General features: G+C 42.8%; 1 protein-coding gene across 3 annotated transcripts in view; it reads right to left on the reverse strand.

The window, feature by feature from the left end:
• LOC111968800 (low density lipoprotein receptor adapter protein 1-B) overlaps positions 1–23698 on the reverse strand; it is a 79339-nt gene that overhangs the window by 18834 nt on the left and 36807 nt on the right. For all 3 annotated transcript variants that reach the window (XR_011480426.1, XM_023994674.2, XM_023994672.2), the window contains exons 2-5: positions 15850–15992; positions 14439–14551; positions 12869–12983; positions 12443–12515 (exon numbers count right to left, since the gene is read on the reverse strand). Coding sequence is in view for 2 of the 3 variants with exons in the window: in XM_023994674.2 (XP_023850442.1) it covers positions 12443–12515; positions 12869–12983; positions 14439–14551; positions 15850–15992 (444 nt within the window). In the remaining variant the exon portion in view is untranslated. The remainder of the gene's footprint in view (positions 1–12442; positions 12516–12868; positions 12984–14438; positions 14552–15849; positions 15993–23698) is intronic.

Consider the following 23698-nt stretch of genomic DNA (forward strand, 5'->3'; position numbering starts at 1 on the left):
TGGCCACTCCGATTAATCGGTCGACCTCTACACTAGTTCATTTGTGACTTGTTTCAGGAAACTAGGCAACCTTCACGCTAGCCATGATTAGCTGAGATAATGAGTGTGCTGGACATGCCAAGAGATGAGTTCAGATTGGTCTGCCATGTAGCATGCTTCTGTCTATAACATGAGCTGGTCAGTATGTGTAGATAATCCTTTCTAACACGGCTTTTTTGAAAGATATCATGTAGTAGAACTGCGTAAGTGTTGCTCTCCACTTTCTGGAGGACCGAGTTTTGAAATCAGTGGAATTAGAGTATGATAGCTAAGGAGATGGAGAAAAGTCTGGCGTTTGATTGCAAATATGCAGACGGAGTCAAAAAGAGAACACACAGAAGGCTGTTGTATAACTTCTTCGGGATAGGGGGCAGTATTCGGAAGTTCGGATGACTGAGGTGCCCAAAGTAAACTGCCTGTTACTCAGGCCCAGAAGCTAGGATATGCATATCATTGGTAGTATTGACTAGAAACCACTCGGAAGTGTCTAAAACTGTTAGAATTATGTCTGTGAGTATAACAGAACTGATATGGCAGGCGAAAACCCGAGGAGAATCCATACGGATTTTTTGTTTTTGAGGTGTCTGCCCATTCAAATGCTTGTTTATGGGAAAATCAAAGGAATACCTCCCAGATTGCAGTTCCTAGGGCTTCCACTAGATGTCAACGGTCTTTAGAAAGCGTTTCAGGCTTGTTTTTTAAAAAATGAGCTAGAATTTGTAGTTTTTCTAGGTGGTTCTCATTTTGACTGTCGTCTTGTGGCGTGCATGGATGAGGGCGCGCACGGTAATGAACATACTGTTCTCCATCTTAAATTGTATCGTTTATTTACATATTAGGGTACCTGAGGATTGATTAGAAATGTTGTTTGACTTGTTTGGACGAAGTTTATTGGTAACTTTTGGGATTCTTTGTATGCATTTTGAACGAGGGGAACAGGTGGATTACTGAATCAAGCACGCCAACTAAACTGACTTTTTTGGGGATATAAAGAAGGACTTTATCGAACAAAACGACCATTTGTTATGTAGCTGGGACCCTTGGGATTGCAAACAGAGGAAGATCTTCAAAGGTAAGTGATTTATTTTATCGCTATTTCTGACTTTCGTGATGCCTCTCCTTGTTTGGAAAATGTTTTTAATGCTTTTGTACGCGGGGCGCTGTCCTCAGATAATCGCATGGTATGCTTTTGCTGTAAAGCCTTTTTGAAATCTGACAAAGCGGCTGGATTAACAAGAGATTAAGCTTTAAAACAATGTAAAACACTTGTATTTTCATGCATGTTTAATATTACGATTTTTGTATTTTGAATTTCACGCTCTGCAATTTCACCGGATGTTGTCGAGATGGGGCGCTAGCGCCCCACCTTTCCCAAAGAGGATAAAACACATGTRTCCGGATTACATCTTCAAACTACGGGCAACCATGGCATCCGTGACAGAGGGAGAAGTGTCCATCCATGTATACGGGTAAGATAGTCTAGCTAGCTACATTTTCAGACATTACACGTGTCTGATTTTGTGAGAAAGTCATTTTCATTTCAAGTGTACAGTTAAATAGCTAACGTCAGCTGGCTGGCTCACTAGCTAACATTACCTGTATGATCTGTGTAGGTATATCAGAGCCATTTGCATTGCTAGTTATAGCCTAATGTTAGCTAGCTAACATTGAACCTGGTTGGTTAGCTTCTTGCAGATTCATGTAGGGTAGTAACATTATGAGTTGGGATTATGGATCACTGTTTAGCTAGCTAGCTACATGTCTAAACAAAAGACTCCACTATGCAAGTAACCATTTCAATAGTACGTTCCAGATGTCACTGCGACAACTGTCGACAGACATAGCTGGTAAATTCACTCTGGCTATCTACTCCGATTTCAGAGCACTCTCGTCTGAGTGTGCCAGAGCGCAGAATAACTGATGAGTTTACTAACACTCAACACACCTTGAATATGGCCGGGTTGTCAGTAAACGTTGGCAAAAAAGCGTAATTAAATTGTTGCCAGCAGCATAGTTGCAGTCACCAACACTCTGGATAACATAAAAATAGCCTAACCAGCTCTGCTAGGGCAAGTAAAATGGTCAGAGTGAGGTGTTCTCTGTAAGTAGCTAGCCAACATTAGCCAGTTAGCTTGGGTGCTTGACTGCTGTTAGGTCAGAACACTTGGGATCAACCCTACTCCTCGGCCAGAGCGTCCAGTGTGCGCTCTGAACGCTTCGAAAACAAAACGCTCTGAATTTACCAACGGACAATCTGACAAGTTTATGAATGCCCAGAGCACACTCTGGCACTCCAGATTAAATTTACGTACACACCCGTAGTATAAACCAGCCTTTAGTCTTGAAATCTTTGGTTGTTTAGTACATGGCCTCATGTGAATCCTTAAAGAGATGGGTGAGGCTAAGGCTTTAGAGGGAGGGAACGATGCTGAATGGGTGTAGACAAAGAGCCCTCCAGTAGGTGTACCAAAACATTCAATGGCCATTTTCTCAAAAGTGAGCTAACAAGTTTATCAACTTTCAAAGCAGAATTACTTTCCCATTGTTCTTCAACTGTAGTATATGATATAACATTTTCTAGCTCTGAGTCGCTACTTTTATCCAATGTAAAAACAATTTCAAATTTTGCCAAAGACCAAATCGAGCAGGTTGGTCACATTTAGCAGACAAGATTTGCTTAGAATTCCGTATTGTATATAGTATGAAGAATACAATTGAAAATAGCTGAATAAAATATGAAGGATATTTTCTCCAAAGGATTTGAGCTATTGCGCACCTGCGGCTATTCTGTGTTGAGCGGTTAACAAAGAAACAGGTCTTCCTATATGCTTAATTTAGAGTTATTTATGCAACTTTAGCTATGATCAAAACATATAGCCCCACGTTTGCATGTTTAATACATTCTATGTCTGCATCATGCGACACTAATGACGATTTGAAAAAAGTTGCAGGAAAGGCATGAGCGCTGCATGTTATTTGCGTAGGCTGCACACATTTCATCAGTCTCTCATTCACAATTTGACAAGCACTTGATAATGGCCTCGAATTTCCCAGCAGCATCCCCTTTGTGTGGCAGTTAGGCTCTACACCTGTTGTAAAGCGGATTAATACTCTTAATTTTAAGAATTTATTTTGCCACTTTAGTTGTGATACAAAACTTATCAAAACATATAGGCCTATGGGCTAGGCTAGTGTACATGAAAAAGTTGCACAAAAAAAGGCATGCGCTTCTTCGCGGCTTACTGCACAAGCTGGGAATCATCACAAGTGATAGGCTAATATTGTCACCCATCAGACTTGATTTAGAATGGACCATTAGCATGCACCTGTCTCGAAACAGGTGCAGGGGGGAGAAAATCCATGTCATCTCTCACAATGCGACTTATGCTGAAACTACACTTCCAAAACCTATCGCTCGATCACCCATCAGCAGACTTGTGTCTGGGACACCAACCAACCGCTGGTGGGGGGGTCCCGAGACACAAAGGGGGGGAAATACAGGCCCAGACCCATTATGAGCCTCTACGTGCAACACTGTACGAGGCCGCCCGATCAGGAAACAAATCAAGTTGRAAACTTCCCCATGAGAACAAAGAGGAGCGGACAAGCCCCTCGACGGGGATAACCTTAGAATACACCTTGAGATATCACTGAGGTGTCCCACACTGGCTTTCCACCACCCACAAAAAAATGGTAAAGTGTTCCGGTAYGATAACATTACGCAAGCAATTGGTAGAGTAGCTGGTCCCCTTGGGTACCAGTACAAATGCCAGCAACAGTCAGTCCAGCCACAATCAGTAAGAAGGTTAGAGACCTAACAATTCGAATTGCCCTTGATAGCAGATGAGGTAGTAGTCACTCAGATTGCAACACATGGAAGGGAATCTCCAAAACTCTCTTCTGATCATTAACACACATGCCGCTAATAAATAGAACCCTCCATTCAGGAGGAAAGTTATTAGAATTCCTGAACCATGATCACACCAAGTAAGACTGGTTCAGTTGTTATAGAGTACTTCCGTCGTGAGGTTAGCTCCTCTGTGGATAATGTCGCTATGAAATAGACTCCTTCATACCCATCGCCACTACAATGGTGTAAGACACATTGACTTGTAGCAAAACATCTGCAGGCCCCCTTGGCATATGGCTTGAGGTCGGCACAGATTCTTACTGACACACGATTATTGACATGGAAATGATCTGATGACGTCAGACTCATTCTGCCCAGGTTGCAGCCTACCAGGATACTTGGTGTTCTTGCCCTTGGCATGTGCGCTTGTGCAAACAAACACACATTTAATGAGGATTTAAACTAGGATCACTTAAGGGTCCGAGCAAAATACCAGTCTTGGTAAAGTTGACAATAGACCCTGAAGCCCCTTTTGACTCTACAGCTACATTAATAACCAGTAACTCCCCAGAGGTCCGTAGGTCACCCCTGTAGAGCGTTCGAAGCTAGTGCCTTACACCTGTATACTTCATGTAGTTATCAACTTAGGATAGTGGTGTGTTGCTTAGGGCAAGTAGGATCYCCCTAGACATGACATTAGACAAAAATGCCATGATAGAGTCATTTACCCAAAACCGTGGAGGTATATAGAATAGAGTCCAACTTGATGATTAAGGTGTGGTAACTATATTTTGTATATTTTAATTGTTTGTGTTTTTATACATTTATTTCATTTTATTTTACAAACAAGTTCCCCATACGACCACCAGTTAGTGCCACAACGACGCTCATTTGGGGAAGAAATGTAATGATGTATTTTGTGAGTGTTGTGTGTTATTAACGCATGTCTAAGTTACTGCCTAGATCCAGCCTGGACAACCAGACGAGGGGTCTGGAAAGAAGATACACAACCATGGCCATTCTTGTGGTGGTCTGCAGCTTGCAGAAATCCTACCAGGTTAAACCACCAGAGGGGGACTGTCATGATGATCCKCAAACCAGGACACCCCATGGTCATTCTTGAGGTGGGTTGCAACTTGCCGAATCCTTCCAAGATTGAACCCACCAGAGGGGGACTGTCATGACTGTCCTGTAAAGATCCAAATAGGTCAGATCAGCTTCGCAATAAATTACTTTGGCCAGACCCCCTTTCACCTGCAGAGGTGGGAGAAAGGAGCTGGTGGGGGGTTGACATCACACCCTGTAGTAAATCAAGGACAAGAAAATTCAGCCATCTCCCTCTCCAAATTCACACAGGAATGTACCTTTGTTTCACAGAAATGTTCCCACCGAAACTCTAACACATTCTAAAGTGAATACGGCAACAACATTTCTAACATAGAACGTGGGGAATGGTCAGAGGCGATCTAAAGAATGTCATTTTGGTTATTAATTTGAGATGTCATTAAAAATGGTAAAGGAAATATTGTAACTTGAAAAGTACACACACTATATGTGTGAAGTGTCCATCCTCTACYTTGTGCATGAAATATGAAAAATTATTAAAGTGTTTTTGTTAAGAGAGGAATGTGATTTTAGAAACTATAAGAGGAAATTGTATGTAGCCCCCTGAGAGGTCAAAGAGCATGTCAGCCTGGTGGAACCGCTCCTTTTGAATGAACTGTATAAAATGATGGGATAAGAATTAACATCAGACCAAAAAGACATTGAGCTACAGCTCACATTTAGTGGTTGGAACTCTTAATCTCAACACGAGGTAGAGACGATAGTCACCTCCCGGACAATCACTGGTACGGCTGATTAGCTGTCCTAAGTAAAGTATCAAGAAAAGTGAAATAAACTGGGACCATTCTACTACTCTTCTCAAATCACTGTAGTACGCTACTCTCATCACCCCACTGAGAACCATCAACACGGCTGGCTAGCATATCTTCAAAGAATKATCTTCCAMAGCGAGTGGAAGTAGAGTGAGCTCTGTAGTTCTGTTCAGGACTACGCGACAGGTCGCCGGATGGCGGGCGACGACAAAGGAGAGCAACAGTCAGTCCCTCCAGGATTCCGTGATTCTGCGATTGCATAATTCAATGCAAAACCAATCAGCGCATATTATCCTAGAGCTCGCAATTTTGACCAATCAAGGTGAGTAGCGTTTTACTCAAACTTGTAATCCGCTAACCTTGGCTTTAGTAGGGTGGTCGGTACTCTGTGCTCCCCAGTCTGTCTATGGAGAGCGCTGCTCAAAGCACTGAGTGTAATTTGTCAGCTTRGCCGTTTTAAACTCTAAAACTTATGGTACCACAACCAATGACTCCGCAGTGGAGCAACTGATATGGAGGAGGATGAAATGGACGATTACATTAAGATATAGGCCTAGATGAGCTAGGCCCTTGGTCACCCCCCACCTCTCGTTTTGTTCAGAAAGAGCTGTGTTTATTCAAAAAAAGAAACAGCCCAAAAGAGCACTTTGTCTCTAATTGTTTTCATGAAAGATGAACTTGAGATATAATATGTCTTAATTGCAGATTGMACCCCAGGTGTTTCTTTTGTCTTAGGTAAACCTTTTTTAGTACCTACAGATTATGGGGGCATGCATTTTTTTTATGTTGGAACACTGAGCTAGCTTCTACACCTTTTTTGTTCAAAAAAAGAGCTGTTTGTTCAGGAAAATAAACACTTTAAATGTTTAATTGTTTTTGTGTTATGTATTATGCTTAAAATTGTCCTAAAACTGAGCACATATTACTTTTTATTGCTTTATATGAAATGAACATGAAAAAACACTGCATAATGTATCACAGAATTTCAGAAAAAAGCTGCCGCAAAATCAAGCATTTTTGGCACCAGAAATCACCAAAGAAAATGTAGCAAAATCCTGGAGTGACTGAACAGTAAGAGACGGATGGGGACCCCTTTTGAACAATCAGAGCCTTACAAGCGTGCCGCAAAAAGGCCCAACAACCATTCTTCCAAGAAGGCCTGGTTCTGACAGAAATACATGAAAAACCAAGACATTTACATGTAAATACATTCATGAGTTCTTACTCCAAATGTGTGTCAGTTTGTGTGAAAAGTATATGATTACTGTGAGAGTAGTTTCTAAAGTATTTTTTTAGTATTATGTCTCTGTTCCTCTCTGCCCCCCCCTCCCCTCTCTCTCCATGTCTTTTGTAACAAGCCACCATATGGTCAGTCCACTAGAGACCTGTTTTTAATGTATTAAGTATGTTTATCCTGTGTTACCATTTATCTAGCTAGTAAATAAATAATTAAACCAATTTGTGTAGTACTGAATCATAAGTAAGGCTGGGGTTTTTGCAGAGGCAGGAGGTTACAACTGTTAAGAATTATATGATAAAGGTTATGATTAATAAGWTGACTGTTTATAGATGTGATAGGTTAAGACCTTTAGAGTTTAATTCGGGAGATATTAACTCTTTAAAGAACTGCTCTCGTGTTGCACCAATTCCTAATGAGTTAATTGTTACCCAATTAACTATAAAAAAAACAAATAAAAAAATACAAATCGGGTACCAATTAAACATACAGTGGCAAGAAAAAGTTTGTGAACCCTTTGGAATTACCTGGATTTCTGTATAAATTGGTCATAAAATTTGATCTGATCTTCATCTAAGTCACAACAATAGACAAACACAGTCTGCTTAAACTAATAACACACAAACAATTATACGTTTTCATGTCTATTGAACACACRGTGTAAACATTCACAGTGTAGTGTGGAAAAAGTATGTGAACCCTTGGATTTAAGAACTGCTTGGTTATCCTTTGGCAYCAATAACCTCAACCAAACATTTTCTGTAGTTGCGGATCAGACCTGCACAACCGTCAGGAGGAATGATGGACCATTCATCTTTACAAAACTGTTTCAGTTCAGCAATATTCTTAGGATGTCTGGGGTTAACTGCTCTCGAGGTCATGCCATAGCATTTTAAAAATCCGGTTGAGGTCAGGACTCTGACTGGGCCACTCCAGAAGGTGTATTTCCTTCTGTTGAAGCCATTCTGTTGTTGATTTACTTCTGTGTTTTGGGTCGTTGTCCTGTTTCATCACCCACCTTCTGTTGAGCTTCAATTGGCGGACAAATAGCCTAACATTCTCCTGCAAAATGTATTGATAAACTTGGGAATTCATTTTTCCATCGATGATAGCAAGCTGTCCAGGCCCTGAGGCAGCCCCAAACCATGACGTTACTACCATACCATACTTTACAGTTGGGATGAGGTTTTGATGTTGGTTTGCTGTGCCTTTTTTCTCCATACATAGTGTTGTGTGTTCCTTCCAAACAACTCAACTGTAGCTTCATCAGTCCACAGAATATTTTGCCAGAAGCGCTGTGGAACATCCAGGTGCTCTTTTGCGAACTTTTTTTGGACAGCAGTGGCTTCTTCCGTGGTGTCCTCCCATGAACACCATTCTTGTTTAGTGTTTTACGTATTGTAGACCCATCAACAGAGATGTTAGCATGTTCCAGATATTTCTGATAGCCTTTAGCTGACACTCTAGAATTCTTCATAACCTCATAAAGCACGCCGCACTGTGCTCTTGCAGTCATCTTTGCAGGACGGCCACTCCTAGGGAGAGTAGCAACAGTGCTGAACTTTCTCCATTTACAGACAATTGATCTTACCTTGGAKTGATGAACATCCTGGCTTTTAGAGATACATTTGTAACCCTTTCCAGCTTTATGCAAGTCAACAATTCTTAATCTTAGGTCTTCTGAGATCTCTTTTGTTCGAGGCATGTTACACATCAGGCAATGGTTCTTGTYAATAGCAAACTCAAATTTTGTGAGTGTTTTCTGGAGGGCAGGGCAGCTCTAACCAACATCTCCAGTGTCGTCTCATTGATTAGACTCCAGGTTAGCTGACTCCTGACTCCAATTAGCTTTTGGAAAAGTAATTAGCCTAGGGGTTCACATACTTATTCCAACCTACACTGTGAATGTTTAAATTATGTATTCAATATAGACAAGAAAAATACAAACATTTTGTGTTACAGTGTGCTTAAACTAGTGTTTGTCTATTGTGGTGACTAAGATGAAGATCAGATCAAATTTTATTACAAATTTATGCAGAAATCCAGGTAATTCCAAAAGGTTCACATACTTTTTCTTGCCACTGTAGTTAGTTGATTAGATAAATAACAGTCATCAGATGAATGAAAGTAAAGTCACACCGGTGTGGCGGTAATACAGTGGTGAAGAGGGAGAAATACTGACACACACGTAGAGAATACCCCCAGGAGTTCTCATTTACATAGAAGTCATACATGCAGTAAATTACATACATGTTCTGCTGATCTGTGAAAACCATGCATGGGTGTTTGACACCTTCCTAAAACAGCACTTTCAATGTGCACACACACACACACACACACATCTTCATCGGTTTAGCCTGGTACATGCTCAAAGTAAAAAATACTTAAATTAAACAATATACATGGTAAATAATTTATGTACTAGAATCAAATATTTCCACTCCGTTTGAAGGAGTAGACCTCACTATCTCATTGGTGACTTCCATCTCTCCCACTTCTGCCTCGTGTTCTCTCAGCCCACAGTGAAAACACAGGAAACAGGGCAGATTGACTCAAACCCACCTAGGCTATGACTCGCTGAACTCCTGTCAATAAACATAACAAATCAAATCTTATTTGTCAKATACGCAGAATACAATATGCGTGGCACTACAGTGAAATGCTTACTTACAAGCCCTTACCCAACAACGCAGTTAAGAAAAATAACTAAAGAAAATAAGAAATAAAAGTAACAAATAATTCAAGAGCAGCAGAAAATAACAATAGCGAGGCTATATACAGGGGGTACCGGTACAGAGTCAATGTCCAGGAGCACCGGTTAGTTGAGGTAATATGTACATGTAGGTAGTTATTAAAGTGACTATGCATAGACAGAGAGTAGCAGCAGCGTAAACAGAGAGTAGCAGCAGTAACAGAGAGCAGCAGCAGCGTAAAAGAGGGGGGGGGGCAATGCAAATAGTTCGGGTAGCCATTTGACTAGATGTTCAGYAGTCTTATGGCTTGGGGGTAGAAGCTGTTAAGAAGCCTCTTGGATCTAGACWTGGCAATCCGGTACCGCTTGCAGTGCGGTAGCAGAGAGAACAGTCTATGACTAGGGTGGCTGGAGTCTTTGACATTTTTTGGGGGCCTTCCTCTGACACCCCCTGGTATAGAGGTCCTGGATGGCAGGAAGCTTGGCCCCAGTGATGTACTGGGCCGTACGCACTACCCTCTGTAGTGCCTTGCGGTTGGAGGCTGAGCAGTTGCCATACCAGGCAGTGATGCAACCCGTCAGGATGCTCTTGATGGTGCAGCTGTAGAACGGTTTGAGGATCTGAGGACCCATGACAAATCTTTTCAGTCTCCTGAAGGGCAATAGGCTTTGTCGTGCCCACTTCACCACTGTTTGTGTGCTTGGACCATGTTAGTTTGTTGGTGATGTGGACGCCAAGGAGCTCTCAACCTGCTCCACTACAGCACCGTCGATGAGAATGGGGGCGTGCTCGGTCCTCCTTTTCCTGTAGTCCACAATCATATCATTTGTCTTGATCACGTTGAGGGAGAGGTTGTTGTTATTCCACCACATGGTCAGGTCTCTGACCTCCTCTCTATAGGCTGTCCCGTCGTTGTCGGTGATCAGGCCTACCACTGTTGTGTCATCTGCAAACTTAATGATGGTGTTGGAGTTGTGCCTGGCCGTGCCGTCATGAGTGAACTGGGAGTACAAGAGGGGACTGAGCATGCACCCGAGAGGCCCCAGTGTTGAGGAACAGCGTGGCCGATGTGTTGTTACCTACCTTTACCACCTGGGGGCGGCCCGTCAGGAAGTCCAGGATCCAGTTGCAGAGGGAGGTGTTTAGTCCCAAAGTCCTTAGCTTAGTGATGAGCTTTGAGGGCACTATGGTGTTGAACACTGAGCTGTAGTCTATGAATAGCATTCTCACATAGGTGTTCCTTTTGTCCAGGTATGCAAATCGGAGTGGGTCTAGGGTTTCTGGGATAATGGTGTTGATGTGAGCCATGACCAGCCTTTCAAAGCATTTAATGGCTACAGACGTGAGTGCTACGGGTCGGTAGTCATTTAGGCAGGTTACCTTAGTGTTCTTGGGCACAGGGACTACTGTGGTCTGCTTGAACCATGTTGGTTTTACAGACTCAGACAGAGAGAGGTTGAAAATGTCAGTGAAGACCCTTTCCAGTTGGTCAGCACATGCTAGGAGTACACGTCCTGGTAATCCATCTGGCCCTGCTGCCTTTTGAATGTTGACCCGTTTAAAGGTCTTACATCGGCTGCGGAGAGCGTGATAACACAGTCGTCCGGAACAGAGGATGCTCTCATGCATGTTTCAGTGTTACTTGCCTCGAAGCGAGCATATAAGTAATTTAGCTCGTCTGGTAGGCTCGTGTCACTGGGCAGCTCTCGGCTGTGCTTCCCTCTGTAGTCTAATAGTTTGCAAGCCCTGCCACATCTGATGAGCGTCGGAGCCGGTGTAGTATGATTCAATCCTAGTCCTGTATCGTCATTTTGCCTGTTTGATGGTTCGTCGGAGGGCATAGCAGGATTTCCTACAAGCTTCCGGGTTAGAGTCTTGCTCCTTGAAAGCGGAATCTCTACTCTTTAGTGCAGTGCGGATTTTGCCTGTAATCCATGGCTTCTGGTTGGGGTATGTACGTACAGTCACTGTAGGGAGGACATCATCGATGCACTTATTGATGAAGCCAGTGACTGATGTGGTGTACTCCTCAATGCCATCGGAAGAATCCCGGAACATATTCCAGTCTGTGCTWGCAAAACAGTCCTGTTATTTAGCATCTACTTCATCTGACCACTTTTTATTGACCGAGTCACTGGTGCTTCCTGCTTTAATTTTTGATTTCAAGCCGGAATCATGAGGATAGAATTATGGTCAGAATTACCAAATGGAGGGCAAGGGAGAGCTTTGTATGCGTCTATGTGTGTGGAGTAAAGGTGGTCGAGCGTTTTTTCCCCTCTGGTTGCACATTTAACAGCCTTTAACCAGAGTAATCTGCCCTTAATAAAGTGGGTTTACTGAACTAAGCCAGGTTCTCCTTTCTGGCCTGGTTGTGCCAACAGAGGCACTGTTTAAATCAAATGTGGACCTTCCTGTTGGGGAGCTAACTATTTCACATGCCTCTGAGTGGTCAGGGCCAAGTTGAGGGAAGAGAGGGGAATTGATGTTGCCACATAGTACAGGAACTATGGTGGGATTGAGAAACTCCACGTGATTGTCCCTCATGCAGCTGTTGCAGAGAATAGCTACATGCATTGCATGTGAACAGGAGAGAATGAAGTGTGTACTGAAAGAGAAGAGGCAACACGGTGAAAGAATGAAAGAGTAGGGGGGAAGGAAAGGGAGAGAGGAGGATAAGAACGGTTACGCTCAAAGAATATCAGTCAGCAATCCCACTTCTCTAGTCGTCCGGGGTGACCATGCCTACCTTCTTTGGCGGCCTGCCAGAACTCAAACGCCACTCTGAAGGCCTGGGCCACTGTTAACGTCACTGCCTGGGCCTGGGGGAGAGAGAAAGAGAGAAAGTGAGGCAGGGGGAGATAAACACAATAAGTATGACAAAAATATGTTGGCTAAGTGTTTCAAGAGGGGAGAAGAAAATCCATTGATGACGGATGAGAGCAGAACTAGGGCCTACTTGACGAGGGAACATTAACCTAGGTGTCGTTCCCTACTGCGCAGTCCAACTTCTCCTTTTCATTACAAGTTGTTTCATGCAGCTGGGAGGAAGTGTGGCCTTTGGACCAGAGCTAAATTAACAAGGGGAAGGAAAGAAGGAGTGGCACAATCATTCACAAACCCCCCTTGGAGGGAGACTATTTGAAAGAGGGCCCACAGGCACACACGGACTCACCACCTTCCTCTTGGTGCAGAGGTATGCGTGGCACTCCAGGGTTTCGTTCTGTTGGCTCTGGGCGATGTAGGCAAACACTTTGTCGTGCATCTTGTCTGCTGTGCAGTAGGATATCCTGAGGGGGGGATCACAGAGAGACAAACTAGTTTGAATAAAACCTAAAAATCTAAGAGTCCCTGCGGATCAGACAAGGCTATCACACAACTTCATCTTCCCTAAGCCTTTAAGCACACTACAATCAGATTTAGACCCTTAAATCTTTCATTTCCACATAAAAAAATATAAAAAAATTCCACATAGATTCTGCCCACACACTATAGCGTGCGGGTGGAGAGCCACTCAAAAGATCCAGGCAGAGAGTTTTAACTTGAGGACATTATCTGTAGTTGATCCACAGCGTACCTCTGCTTTTTTCGTGTCAGCCATAAAGACTGATGCCTGCTGTGTCCGCCTAGCCCACCTGGGCCTGTTGTGTTTTAGCATTATTGGATTGGACCTGGACTCTTAACAACAGTTCTGCTCTTTCTCTAACATTTTCCCCTGGAACATGCTCTGTTCTGCAGATGTTCAGAGAAATGACATCATTGGTGATATCATCACCTCAAGACCTGATTGACAGGTGGTTTGGCCAGTCGTATGGGGACCCAGAGCAGTGGAATGACGGGCATAATGAATGACCATCTGCCCTCCCTGTTCCTTTCCACACCAGTACACTGCTGCTCAAACTGTCAACATCACTGCAGAGATCAAATGTCTAGTTTACTAATGACTCAGTGATATAAAAATGCAACGTGTAAAAGGATTCTGCTATAAAAGCCCACAGCTGCACAACGTGACGCTGTGAGATTTCCGACAGATGTTCGAGTGAGAGCATTGTAAAATTGGGTGTCTAGGTAAATCCATTTCATTTCCTGCTCGTTCATCTTCTCTAGCGGATGCCTGGAGAGGAGGACCCCAGTGAATAATATTTGCTTTAAATTTAACCAACACCATTACATTGGGTCACAGCTGGATAGTTAGTGCTTCAGTATGATGGAGAGTTGAGCGACGTGGTTGTGATTCTGCCAACCCCTCTGTCACTGAGAGTGATCCAAGTTCTGGCCTTGAGACCCAGTTAAAACTCCACTTCTCATAAATGTGGAATGTTAGACAAGTGATTGAAGTTTGACCTAAGCAGTTACAAGTCACACTCTGTTTTTGAAAGGTGAAATTGAGGGTGTGTGTTGTGCTTGCGCACGTGTGCTATCGTGCGTGCCCGTTTGTCAGTATTCCCACCCCAGGTGAGGGCTCAGACACACAGATGTTGTAGAGGCCTCTTGAGGGAGAGGAGATCACCYCAAATCCCAACACTTTTAGGCTCAACGTGATAGATGAGAGGGTCTTAGAAGGGAAGGGAAATTCTGGTGGGAATTTTTWTTTWWATTTTTTGCAAGTAAAGAAATTATGAACTTGGCCTGATAGAATTTCACATTTCAGCTGCTCACAACCAGAGCATGAGTATATCTTCTTCTCCGTCAGTGAAAGGCAGAGAGAGAGAGAGAGAAACAAAGAGGGAGACATGAGCACTAACCTGTATATGGAGATGTTCTCAATCAGCTGGTTAGAGGCATAGTCGTAGAGGATGATTCCTCGAGGGGACACTTTTAATGTCACTTTCTGGAGTTTCTTGCCACTGGCTTTGGCCTAGAAAGACAGACAGACAATATTAAATATTTAAAATCAACTCATGCAATCACAGACAGACAATATTAAATATTTAAAATCAACTCATGCAATCACAAACATCTGTGACACTTGCCAGTGTGCAAATCTTTGCTAAAAGTACACATCTAGATTGTCCATTTACACTTCTGCTACCTCCTCCAGTGCTGACACTGTCAGTGCTGACACTGCCCAAAACACAGCCTTGACACCAGCAGGTATTAATCAAACCTACACGCCCTAGCCTAAACACACTTCCCTCAGAGAAGCAAAACACATGATTCAGAAAACCCTGGGGGCCGATAACAGCTTTCTAGCTACAATGCATCATTATACTGGAGAAACAGATCTATTAGACAACTTCATACTATAGTCTGAAGGGATGCATCCAGACCCCTCAGCTGCTAATGATATCCCTAACACACAGAGTCAAGACAAGCAGCTTGTTAGAGTTCTATAACACACAGAGTCAAGACAATCAGCTTGTTAGAGTTCTATAACACACAGAGTCAAGACAAGCAGCTTGTTAGAGTTCTATAACACACAGAGTCAAGACAAGCAGCTTGTTAGAGTTCTATAACACACAAACACCACTCCGGTGCTTAACAATGTCGACAGAGAGCCTTGGGCAGAGCAATCAACAACAGAGTTTGTTTACACCCGGAAAGGAGAAGGACAGCAGTAGAAAGACTCAAGGCAGTTATTTAAGCCATTCTCTAAAATCCTGCTTTCAACCAGTCAATACAATAAGTATTGGGTCCAAAACAACACTACCTAGTGTATTAACTGTCAGGACCTTGTTAGTCTGGTCAGGGTGGCGACAGAGAGCAGAGTGAGTCACCTATGAGACTGTCCTGTGTGKCCTGGGGCTGATCAGCGTTCCCTAATTTAATTAGTGTGGAGCTGACAGATTTATTAACAATAAGCCTTTCTGTTACTGTAAAATAACCCTGGCCAAAGCAACACACAGATGCATCAGTACTAATTGCATCTTGTTCAAATGAAGGCAACAACTTAATGGGAAAATAAATGGGACTGTTTTATACTGTGGTGATACGGGTATTAAAATATAAGGAATAGATCACCATCCACTGTATGTTTGGGAAAATTGTCAAAAGGGCCTTTAAAGGTCAGGGAATCTATATAGAATGGAGTTTACATTTTGGGGGGATAGGGTGTAGAACTCCTTGGGAGAGGATGAGTGTGAGTATAGAAGGTCAAGTGTGTGTGTGTGTGTGTGTGTGTGTGTGTGTGTGTGTGTGTGTGTGTGTGTTGCTGACCGTGGCAACAATCCTCTTGACGGCGGCTGCAGAGAGCTCCTCTCCTTTGGGCTGCTCCACCAGCGTGACGCCCAGGTACTTGAGTTGGAACACCATGCCCTCCAGCAGGGTTTCTCGCGTGTCTGTCCAGTTCTCTGGCAGCTCTATGGCGAGGAAAGAGGACACAGGTGAGAACAGACAGGTAGAGGACATACAGGTGACAGGTCAGATTGATGGCCCAACGTTCTTCCATCTAGAAACAGACGGTAGGCATATTTCTGATATTAGTTTCTGATTAAAGTTTTAGGTAATTTAATTTGCTTCACCAGTTTCTGTGTAAAATCCTCCAAAGGCCATTGAACTGTACTATGGTTGTGTGTGACCATTCCTTAGATTGGGGGGGACGGTAGAGAAGCAGACTGTCTCAGACCAAGGTTTATCATACTAACCACGTTTCCATCCTCAGTTTATATGCGAGTAAAGTCATACCAATTTTATAAATGCAGACAGAATTTGTTCGTTCGACATGGTGGGATCTTTTTGTGTCGGTAAAATGAATTATGAGATAGATGTTAGTGGAAACACCTTTATGCGCAYATATTGATATAATAACCATCATATCGCAATGATATGGTGTGCGGCCCTCCCACTCGGGAAACCATGCAGTTTATTAGGCTACAGAATAAATAAGTTATGTTGTTATACAACGGGTGGTTTGGAATTCCCATTTTTAGAGCCTATCCTTACCTAGCAATGCACTACCACTACTAGCCTTAGCACCTGTAACTCGTCATGGATGATTTTAAAGTTACTTTTGATTTGTTTTATCCACCAACATTTGAAGAATGGTGCCAACAAGAAGAAAGAAATGAAACAAGAAGAAGAGCAAGTGGACCAGCAACCTGAACCTCACATTAACATGAGACATGCAGAAATCAGTAGCGCCGTTATAGCCGACATAGAAAAGGAGAAATGAAACAGCTACATCAAGACAAATACACTGTGCAGTGAAGTGCCTTCTGGAATCTGTCGGAAAAGGGGATTAACTGGTAACCCGTTGTATAAAGGCAATAAAACACATGGACTCTCATGCATTATTGCTTAAATGAACTTCACAGGGTGGTGAAAGTGCACAGTGATGAGCTTGATGCTCCTTTCCAATAAATAGAGGGTCTTATTCTGTTGACATGATAATCGAATAAAAATATTCTCGCTCTCATCCATAATAATCTTATCATGTAGACTAGCCTCCCCACACTATCTGCGAGCTGTTGGCTACAGCGCACATGCCAAGACTAGAGTAGGCACATTTTATGGCCGGGACAATACCAGTATCGCAATATTTTTTTGATGGCAAATATGAAAACATGAAGCAGACCAGACTCTTTGGTCCTTTAAAAACCTGCTGTATGTTAAATATTATGTGCTATAGATTGGAAATAAATAAATGTGACTCTGGATGACAACATTATGTTGATTTTCAACATTAAGGCTGTTTTTATAAAGAAGTTAAATCTGCTTTGTGTTTTGTTTCCTTGCCACGATACTAACAGACCTAGCACATTTGCTATTTAACGCAACAGATTTTGTGATAAAACTATTGGTAGAGTTGAAAATGAGATGGAAACACTTAATGAACTTGAGTTTTATTCTGTACATGAAAACTTAATCGAAAAAGTAAATTTTGTGTGCACTAGTCATCATGCACTGATCTGTATCCGCAACAAGTCAGTTTGGTGGAATCACCAATGGTGGGAAAATGCGCATATTTTCTTTATGCAGATTCTTGAATATTTGCATGAAAATCTGTCTCCAATTCGATGGAAACCTAGCTTCAGCCTTTGGACAGTCACCTTAAAATGTGAAAATCTGCCAAACCAGGCATCTATCCAGACATTGGGCAATTACAGCAGGACAAACTTTGGTACATGCAGGGAAGGGATTGGCACATCAAGAGCTTTTGTGTCTGCTCTATTAAAAACGTTATCAAAACAGTAAGAATCAGATACATTTAGTCAAAAGGCTGCTCTCCCTACAAAAACCGTTCCTTCAAAAAGTTCATTTGAAATTCTATTAGTGTTCCTTGTTATTGTAGGTCCCCCTCCTGTCTATGAAACAATGACATTCAATTAATCTAATATTGTAATATTATGAGACGAATAGGAGCCATGCCATTTCATTTCTTTAGCCTTTTAACTCCAGAATACACTGTGAGCAGCTCAAGGACGCTCTCCCTCGGTCTCTGTATAAGGCCAGATTGACTAAATGCCTCAGGCTCAGGACAGAACAACAGTTAGAGCTGAGCAAAGCAGAGGACTACTATTACCTATAGCCAACTCCCCCTCTCCCATGAGACCTCAGTCTCAGCCAAGGCCACGAGGGATCACTGCATATATTAAGTTATTGTATCTGAGCTCCTAGAGTGTGCGGCTCTCCTTTAATTTTTCAGGGATCACTGCAATAGAGGAGCACAAARGAACATGCACAGACATGCACACAATCCTCTAAATAGCTGTGATTGACATAACAGGCTTCTTCTTAAGCACCATGTTTAAATACACTGACTTAATGATTAGTGTTACAGGCTTAGATCTGAAAAGCTGGCCAGTACACTGAAATAGCCTAATTCATGTTTCTGAGACGAAAGACGAATGACAAAGGTTGTTTTGGACTGCTTTCATTATCTTCATACTGCACTTCCTTCCTGAAATCAGGAAACATCAAAAAGATCTGTATCAAAAGAGAAATGGAAGAAACTTACACTCGATAGTGACACAGGAATTTGGAAGGGAAGAGATGACATGCACACAGCTAGGATTACAACAGCTAGGATCTCCAAGGACTGGGATGATCCCCCACACACACCCTCCAACACCTCAAACCTTTTATTGACTCGTCGCTCTTAAGAGGAGCATTCACAAGCATCAGGGTGCTCAATTCTGTTAGACCACCATGAGACATGGCCACCTGGACCCTTGTCACTGCTCACTTCTTGGGAGGCCTCTGGTGGTCAGTGATATATGTTGACCTCAGGGTCATCTAGATGGAAGATCCTGTCTTCACAGCAGCCGTGGTCTTACAGAGACATTCAGCCAACTGCAAAGGTTACTACTGTAGGTTAAAATCATGTAAACCCATGGATTGGATTCCATGTAGGCTATAGGCTACTCTTCACTGCAAAAGGTTAAGATTCTTATGCTTTCACCCTATGGAGCCACAGTCATATTCTACCAATGTAAAATGCCTGAGGTCTAGCTTGCTACTTTGCTTGCGTTTCAGAACCAAAATCTACCCATCGAAGGCCACACTCAAGGTCACTGGTTTGAAAAGTGCAACAACGTGACTTCCCTTTAAAACCTAAGGAGTTGAAACTAGAAAAAACATTTTCAAATAGGGAATCTATCATTTTCATCTCTCTCCCCAGCCTTGGCAACCAGCCTTCAGTAAACACAGGCTTTGTCCATTCCAGCCTTCTCAATCCATCCTTCTCCATTTTATACTAAGTAGTACGTGCACCTCCCATAGTGCACCTCCCACCATCTGGTGGCGTATGCATGGGTGTCCAAGCTGTGTGCTAGTAGCTGAAAAACAGACACCTCAGTGCATTCAGCTTGTCAACACTTCTTACAATAACAAGTAGTGATTAAGTCAATCTCTCCTCCACTTTGAGCAATGAGAGATTTACATGCATATTATTAATGTTAGCTCTACGTGTACATTTGCCAATTGTATTTTCCGAGGTCCCTCTTTGTGGCACCGGACCACACGACTGAACAGTAGCCCAGGTGCGACAAAACTAAGGCCATTAAAATAATGCCCTCTGTATTCTGTTAGACAGGTAACTCTTTATCCACAATACAGCAGGGGGTGTAAAGCCATAACACATAGGTTTTCCAGCAGCAGACWATGTCAAAAGCCACACTGAAGTCGAACAAAAACAGATCCCACAATCTTTTCATCCCCAATTTCTCTCAGCCAATCAGTCATTTGTGTAAGTGCCGTGCTTGTTGAATGTCCTTCCCTAGAAGCATGCTGAAAGTCTTGTCAATTTGTTTACATTAAAATAGCATTGTACCTTGATCGGACCACAAAGGTCTTAAAAGCTATAGTACCCGAAAGGGCATCAAGCCGTCTGAAATTACAAGCATCTGCATACATTAGACACTCTACTTTTCCCTCCAGYGGCATTTCCTCCATTCTTTTATCTCAACACATGTGTACTGCGTGGATCACTGAGACCAATCCCTACTAGAGGCTGTGGGGTTGACAACAGTTCACTCTACATACAGAGACTCACTGTAATCCTTTTCTCCTTGTCCCCTCCCCCCTCCCGCTCTCTCAGAACCATAAATATACCGTATACTTCTTCCGTCCCTCCCCTCGCTCTTGCCTCACACTCTCTCCTTACTTCTTAAAGAAAACCATAGGAGTGGCTGAGATAAGCAGGGCAAGAGATAATATACTCTAGCAAAATTATATACCACAAAGTGAAAACATTTCCATGCTATTTTCATGCCCAAAAGCAATTTAGTGATGGAGGGAGGGCCAATTCTCCACATGCCAATTACTCCTGAAATAGCTACATTAAAGTACATTCACCCTTTGAAGCCAAACTCAATGTCTATGAGAGAGGGGTAGCCTATTCTAAGAGTGCTGCTTCGTATGGATAATATCCCATTTCCATATTGGAACAGAGCGCCACATTCTCATTCTTCTCCTCCTGCTGCCCAGGAGAGGTTATTAGCGCACACTTCAAAGGCTGCCAATGCTGGCTGGACCACAGCGCTGCCTGTAACTGCTGGACGCTGGAACACTGCTGCACACACGGCCSAGGCCGCTTGGCAGCGACACAGAGGACCACAGCTGCTCCCAGAACAGGGGGCGTGAGTATGGTCGACTCGGCCCGTGATCTTCAAAGCCAAGCCTGGATAATGAAACAGTAGAGGTGTGTGGAGGCGACTCTGACTGAGGCACTGGAGGGACAGGTGTCTACTTCTACTGCCATGGGACGACATTAAGAACAGACCATCTCACACCAAAGCCAGCTTCTGCACAGTGCACACAAATTAATTGACCAAAGCATGTTCACTCCGCATGGGGAAATGGGCAGAATGGAGGAAAACCCAGTGAACAGGGAAAAACACACACACACACACACACACACGTGTGGACTGAAATTTAATCATGGCCAAAGTAGGGAAAGAGAAATAAGAGATTCCCCTAAAGTGGCCCACATACATTCCTGTAGGCACATTTCTCTTTGAGGTGATACACTATATGCCCCTTTATGAATAAAAGACAAGGCCCTTTTGAAAAATCCCATTATCAGGCACCACCATCATGAATTAACAATGAGACAGTTACAGGAATACAGAATCCCATTGAATGTATAGACATTCTTCAAACAGCAGGGTCTATACACCACACTCAGTCTATGTCATCGCTGTGAGAAGTGTGATCCAATTCCAGTGTCTTCTGTCACAGCAGATAGAATGGTGCTTCCCTCAGAGCTGTGGCAGTGAGAGGTGTCAGACTAATCCTGCAGAGAGACAGAGAGAGCAGTCTGCTCCACAGCCCTCTAATCAAACAAGCTGTGAGGAGCCCACTCTGACACACTGCCGTACTGATACACCACCACGCCACCTCCAGTCCTCTGCTTCTCCTCTCCTCCTGGATCAGACCAGTCTTAACACATCAATCACGAAGAAGGGAGGGAGGAGGGSAACAAATAAACCCTACTACCTTCCTCCTCCCTTCTTTCTCTCCATCCGTCAGTGTTCTACCTCATCTGAACCCAGAATAGTTTCAGGGGACTGTGCCTAGTGAAAATGACCTTATCTGGCCCCCACTGTCTTGGTGTCTTATGGTGAAGTGGAGCTTGTCTGGTAGCTGGATCATGGGAAGATGGCAGCAGTGAGATAAAACCAGTGAACGGCTCTGAATATCAAACAGATGTGCCAGCGGCTACAAACTGTCTCCTAGACTACCGGTAGGCAAGAGTGTTAGCCAATAATTGATTGACAGTGATAGTGCATGGACATTCTGCCCATCTGAGGTCTCTCAGTACTAGTGGAAAGCAGGGTTCATTTCGTCAAAAATAACTATGGCAAAAAAAAAATACTCTAGTCAACCTATTTTCCCTGACTAAAACTATGACGAGACACCCTTGAAAAAATGATAACTATTACAAATTACTTTCAATTTTAGTCTATGAAATTTTTACAAAGCAAGAACATTTGACATGAAGCTCCTTTTCATAGGTTTTGTCCAATCAATCCATACAATCCTCTTTTTGTCAGAATTGAAAATGTTCAGTTCTGTGGTTGATAGAGCTGATCTGCCCAGCTCTCCCACACAGCTCCCAGGCGGTCACTTCCATCACTCATCAATCTTTTGAACTGATGCGAAGCCAGGATACTTGACTTGTACCTAACCTCAACTAGAAACAATGTTAAATTTCTCTTATTTCATCTAGGCTATTTTTTCTTTGATCACGTCAGAATCTCTATTTTCCCATGTACACTGTTATTCATTCAGCTGTGTTGCTGCTCTGGCAACGTGGTCCGCAAATGCGAGTTGTGGCTGCTTTTTATATGGGAAAAATAAATGCTATTTGTTGAATATTAGGAGTACAGTAATACTTCTGGCATTTTTGTAAAGCTCAAATCCTCCCCTTTTCAAGGAAGCCACTGATATTATTGAACCCCTTGACAGTTATGATGGGGAGAAAATTTGAGCTGTAAAATGTTTAAACAGTAGCCATGGCGTTATAGTCTATATGGTTAATTATGGCTGGCATTTGTTACAATCTGCCTCAATATCAATGTTGCCAGCTAATGTATACAAGGGGATAGTAGGCCTATACTGGACAAGGACAATCTGAATGTGCACATGATGGTGAGGAGGTAACCTAAATATTCATTATTTATTAGAAAAAATGCATTAACTATGTGACTAAAATGGCTGTGACTAAAACTAAAGGTTTTTTAGTCGACTGATAATAACAAACCGACGAAGGAGAAAATGACTAAAATGTGACTAAGACTGAAAGATATTTTAAGACTAAAACTAAACTTAAAATATACTGAACAAAAAAATTCAACGCGTTTCATGAGATTAAATAAAAGATCCCAGAAATGTTCCATACACACAAAAGCTTACTTCTCTCAAATGTTGTGCACAAATTTGTTTACATCCCTGTTAGTGAGCATTTCCAAGATAATCTATCCACCTGACAGGTGTGGCATATCAAGAAGCTGATTAAACAGCATGATCATTACACAGGTGCACCTTGTGCTGGTGACAATAAAAGGCCATTCTAAAATGTACATTTTTAATCACACAACACCACAGATGTCTCAAGTTCAGGGAGTGTGCAATTGGCATGCTGACTGCAGGAATGTCCACCAGAGCTGTTGCCAGAGAATTGAATGGTCATTTCTCTACCATAAGCTGCTTCCAATGTCATTTTAGAAAATGTGGCAGTACATCCAACCGGGCCTCACAACCGCAGACCACGTATAACCACACCAGTCCAGGACCTCCACATCCGGAGAGAGGATGAGCATCATTCAGATGTCCCACAACATCGCACTAATGTCAGCTGCTACCCGACCAGAGACCTCAAATGCAGTGCTTCTGAACACACGTTTGGCCGTTCCCTCTGTTGTTGAACAGACCAATGAGAGAGGAGTTGAGAGGACCATAACCTTACTCATACAGTGCATTCGGGAAGTATTCAGACCCCTTGACTTTTTCCACATTGTTATGTTACAGCCTTATTCTAAAATTGAATAAATTAAATAAATCCTACATTTAAACACAAACACCCATAATGACAAAGCGGGGGGGGGGGGGGGGGGTGCAAGAG

This window comes from Salvelinus sp. IW2-2015, linkage group LG9 (assembly GCF_002910315.2).
Source record: "Salvelinus sp. IW2-2015 linkage group LG9, ASM291031v2, whole genome shotgun sequence".
NCBI classification, from domain to species: Eukaryota; Metazoa; Chordata; class Actinopteri; order Salmoniformes; family Salmonidae; genus Salvelinus; species Salvelinus sp. IW2-2015.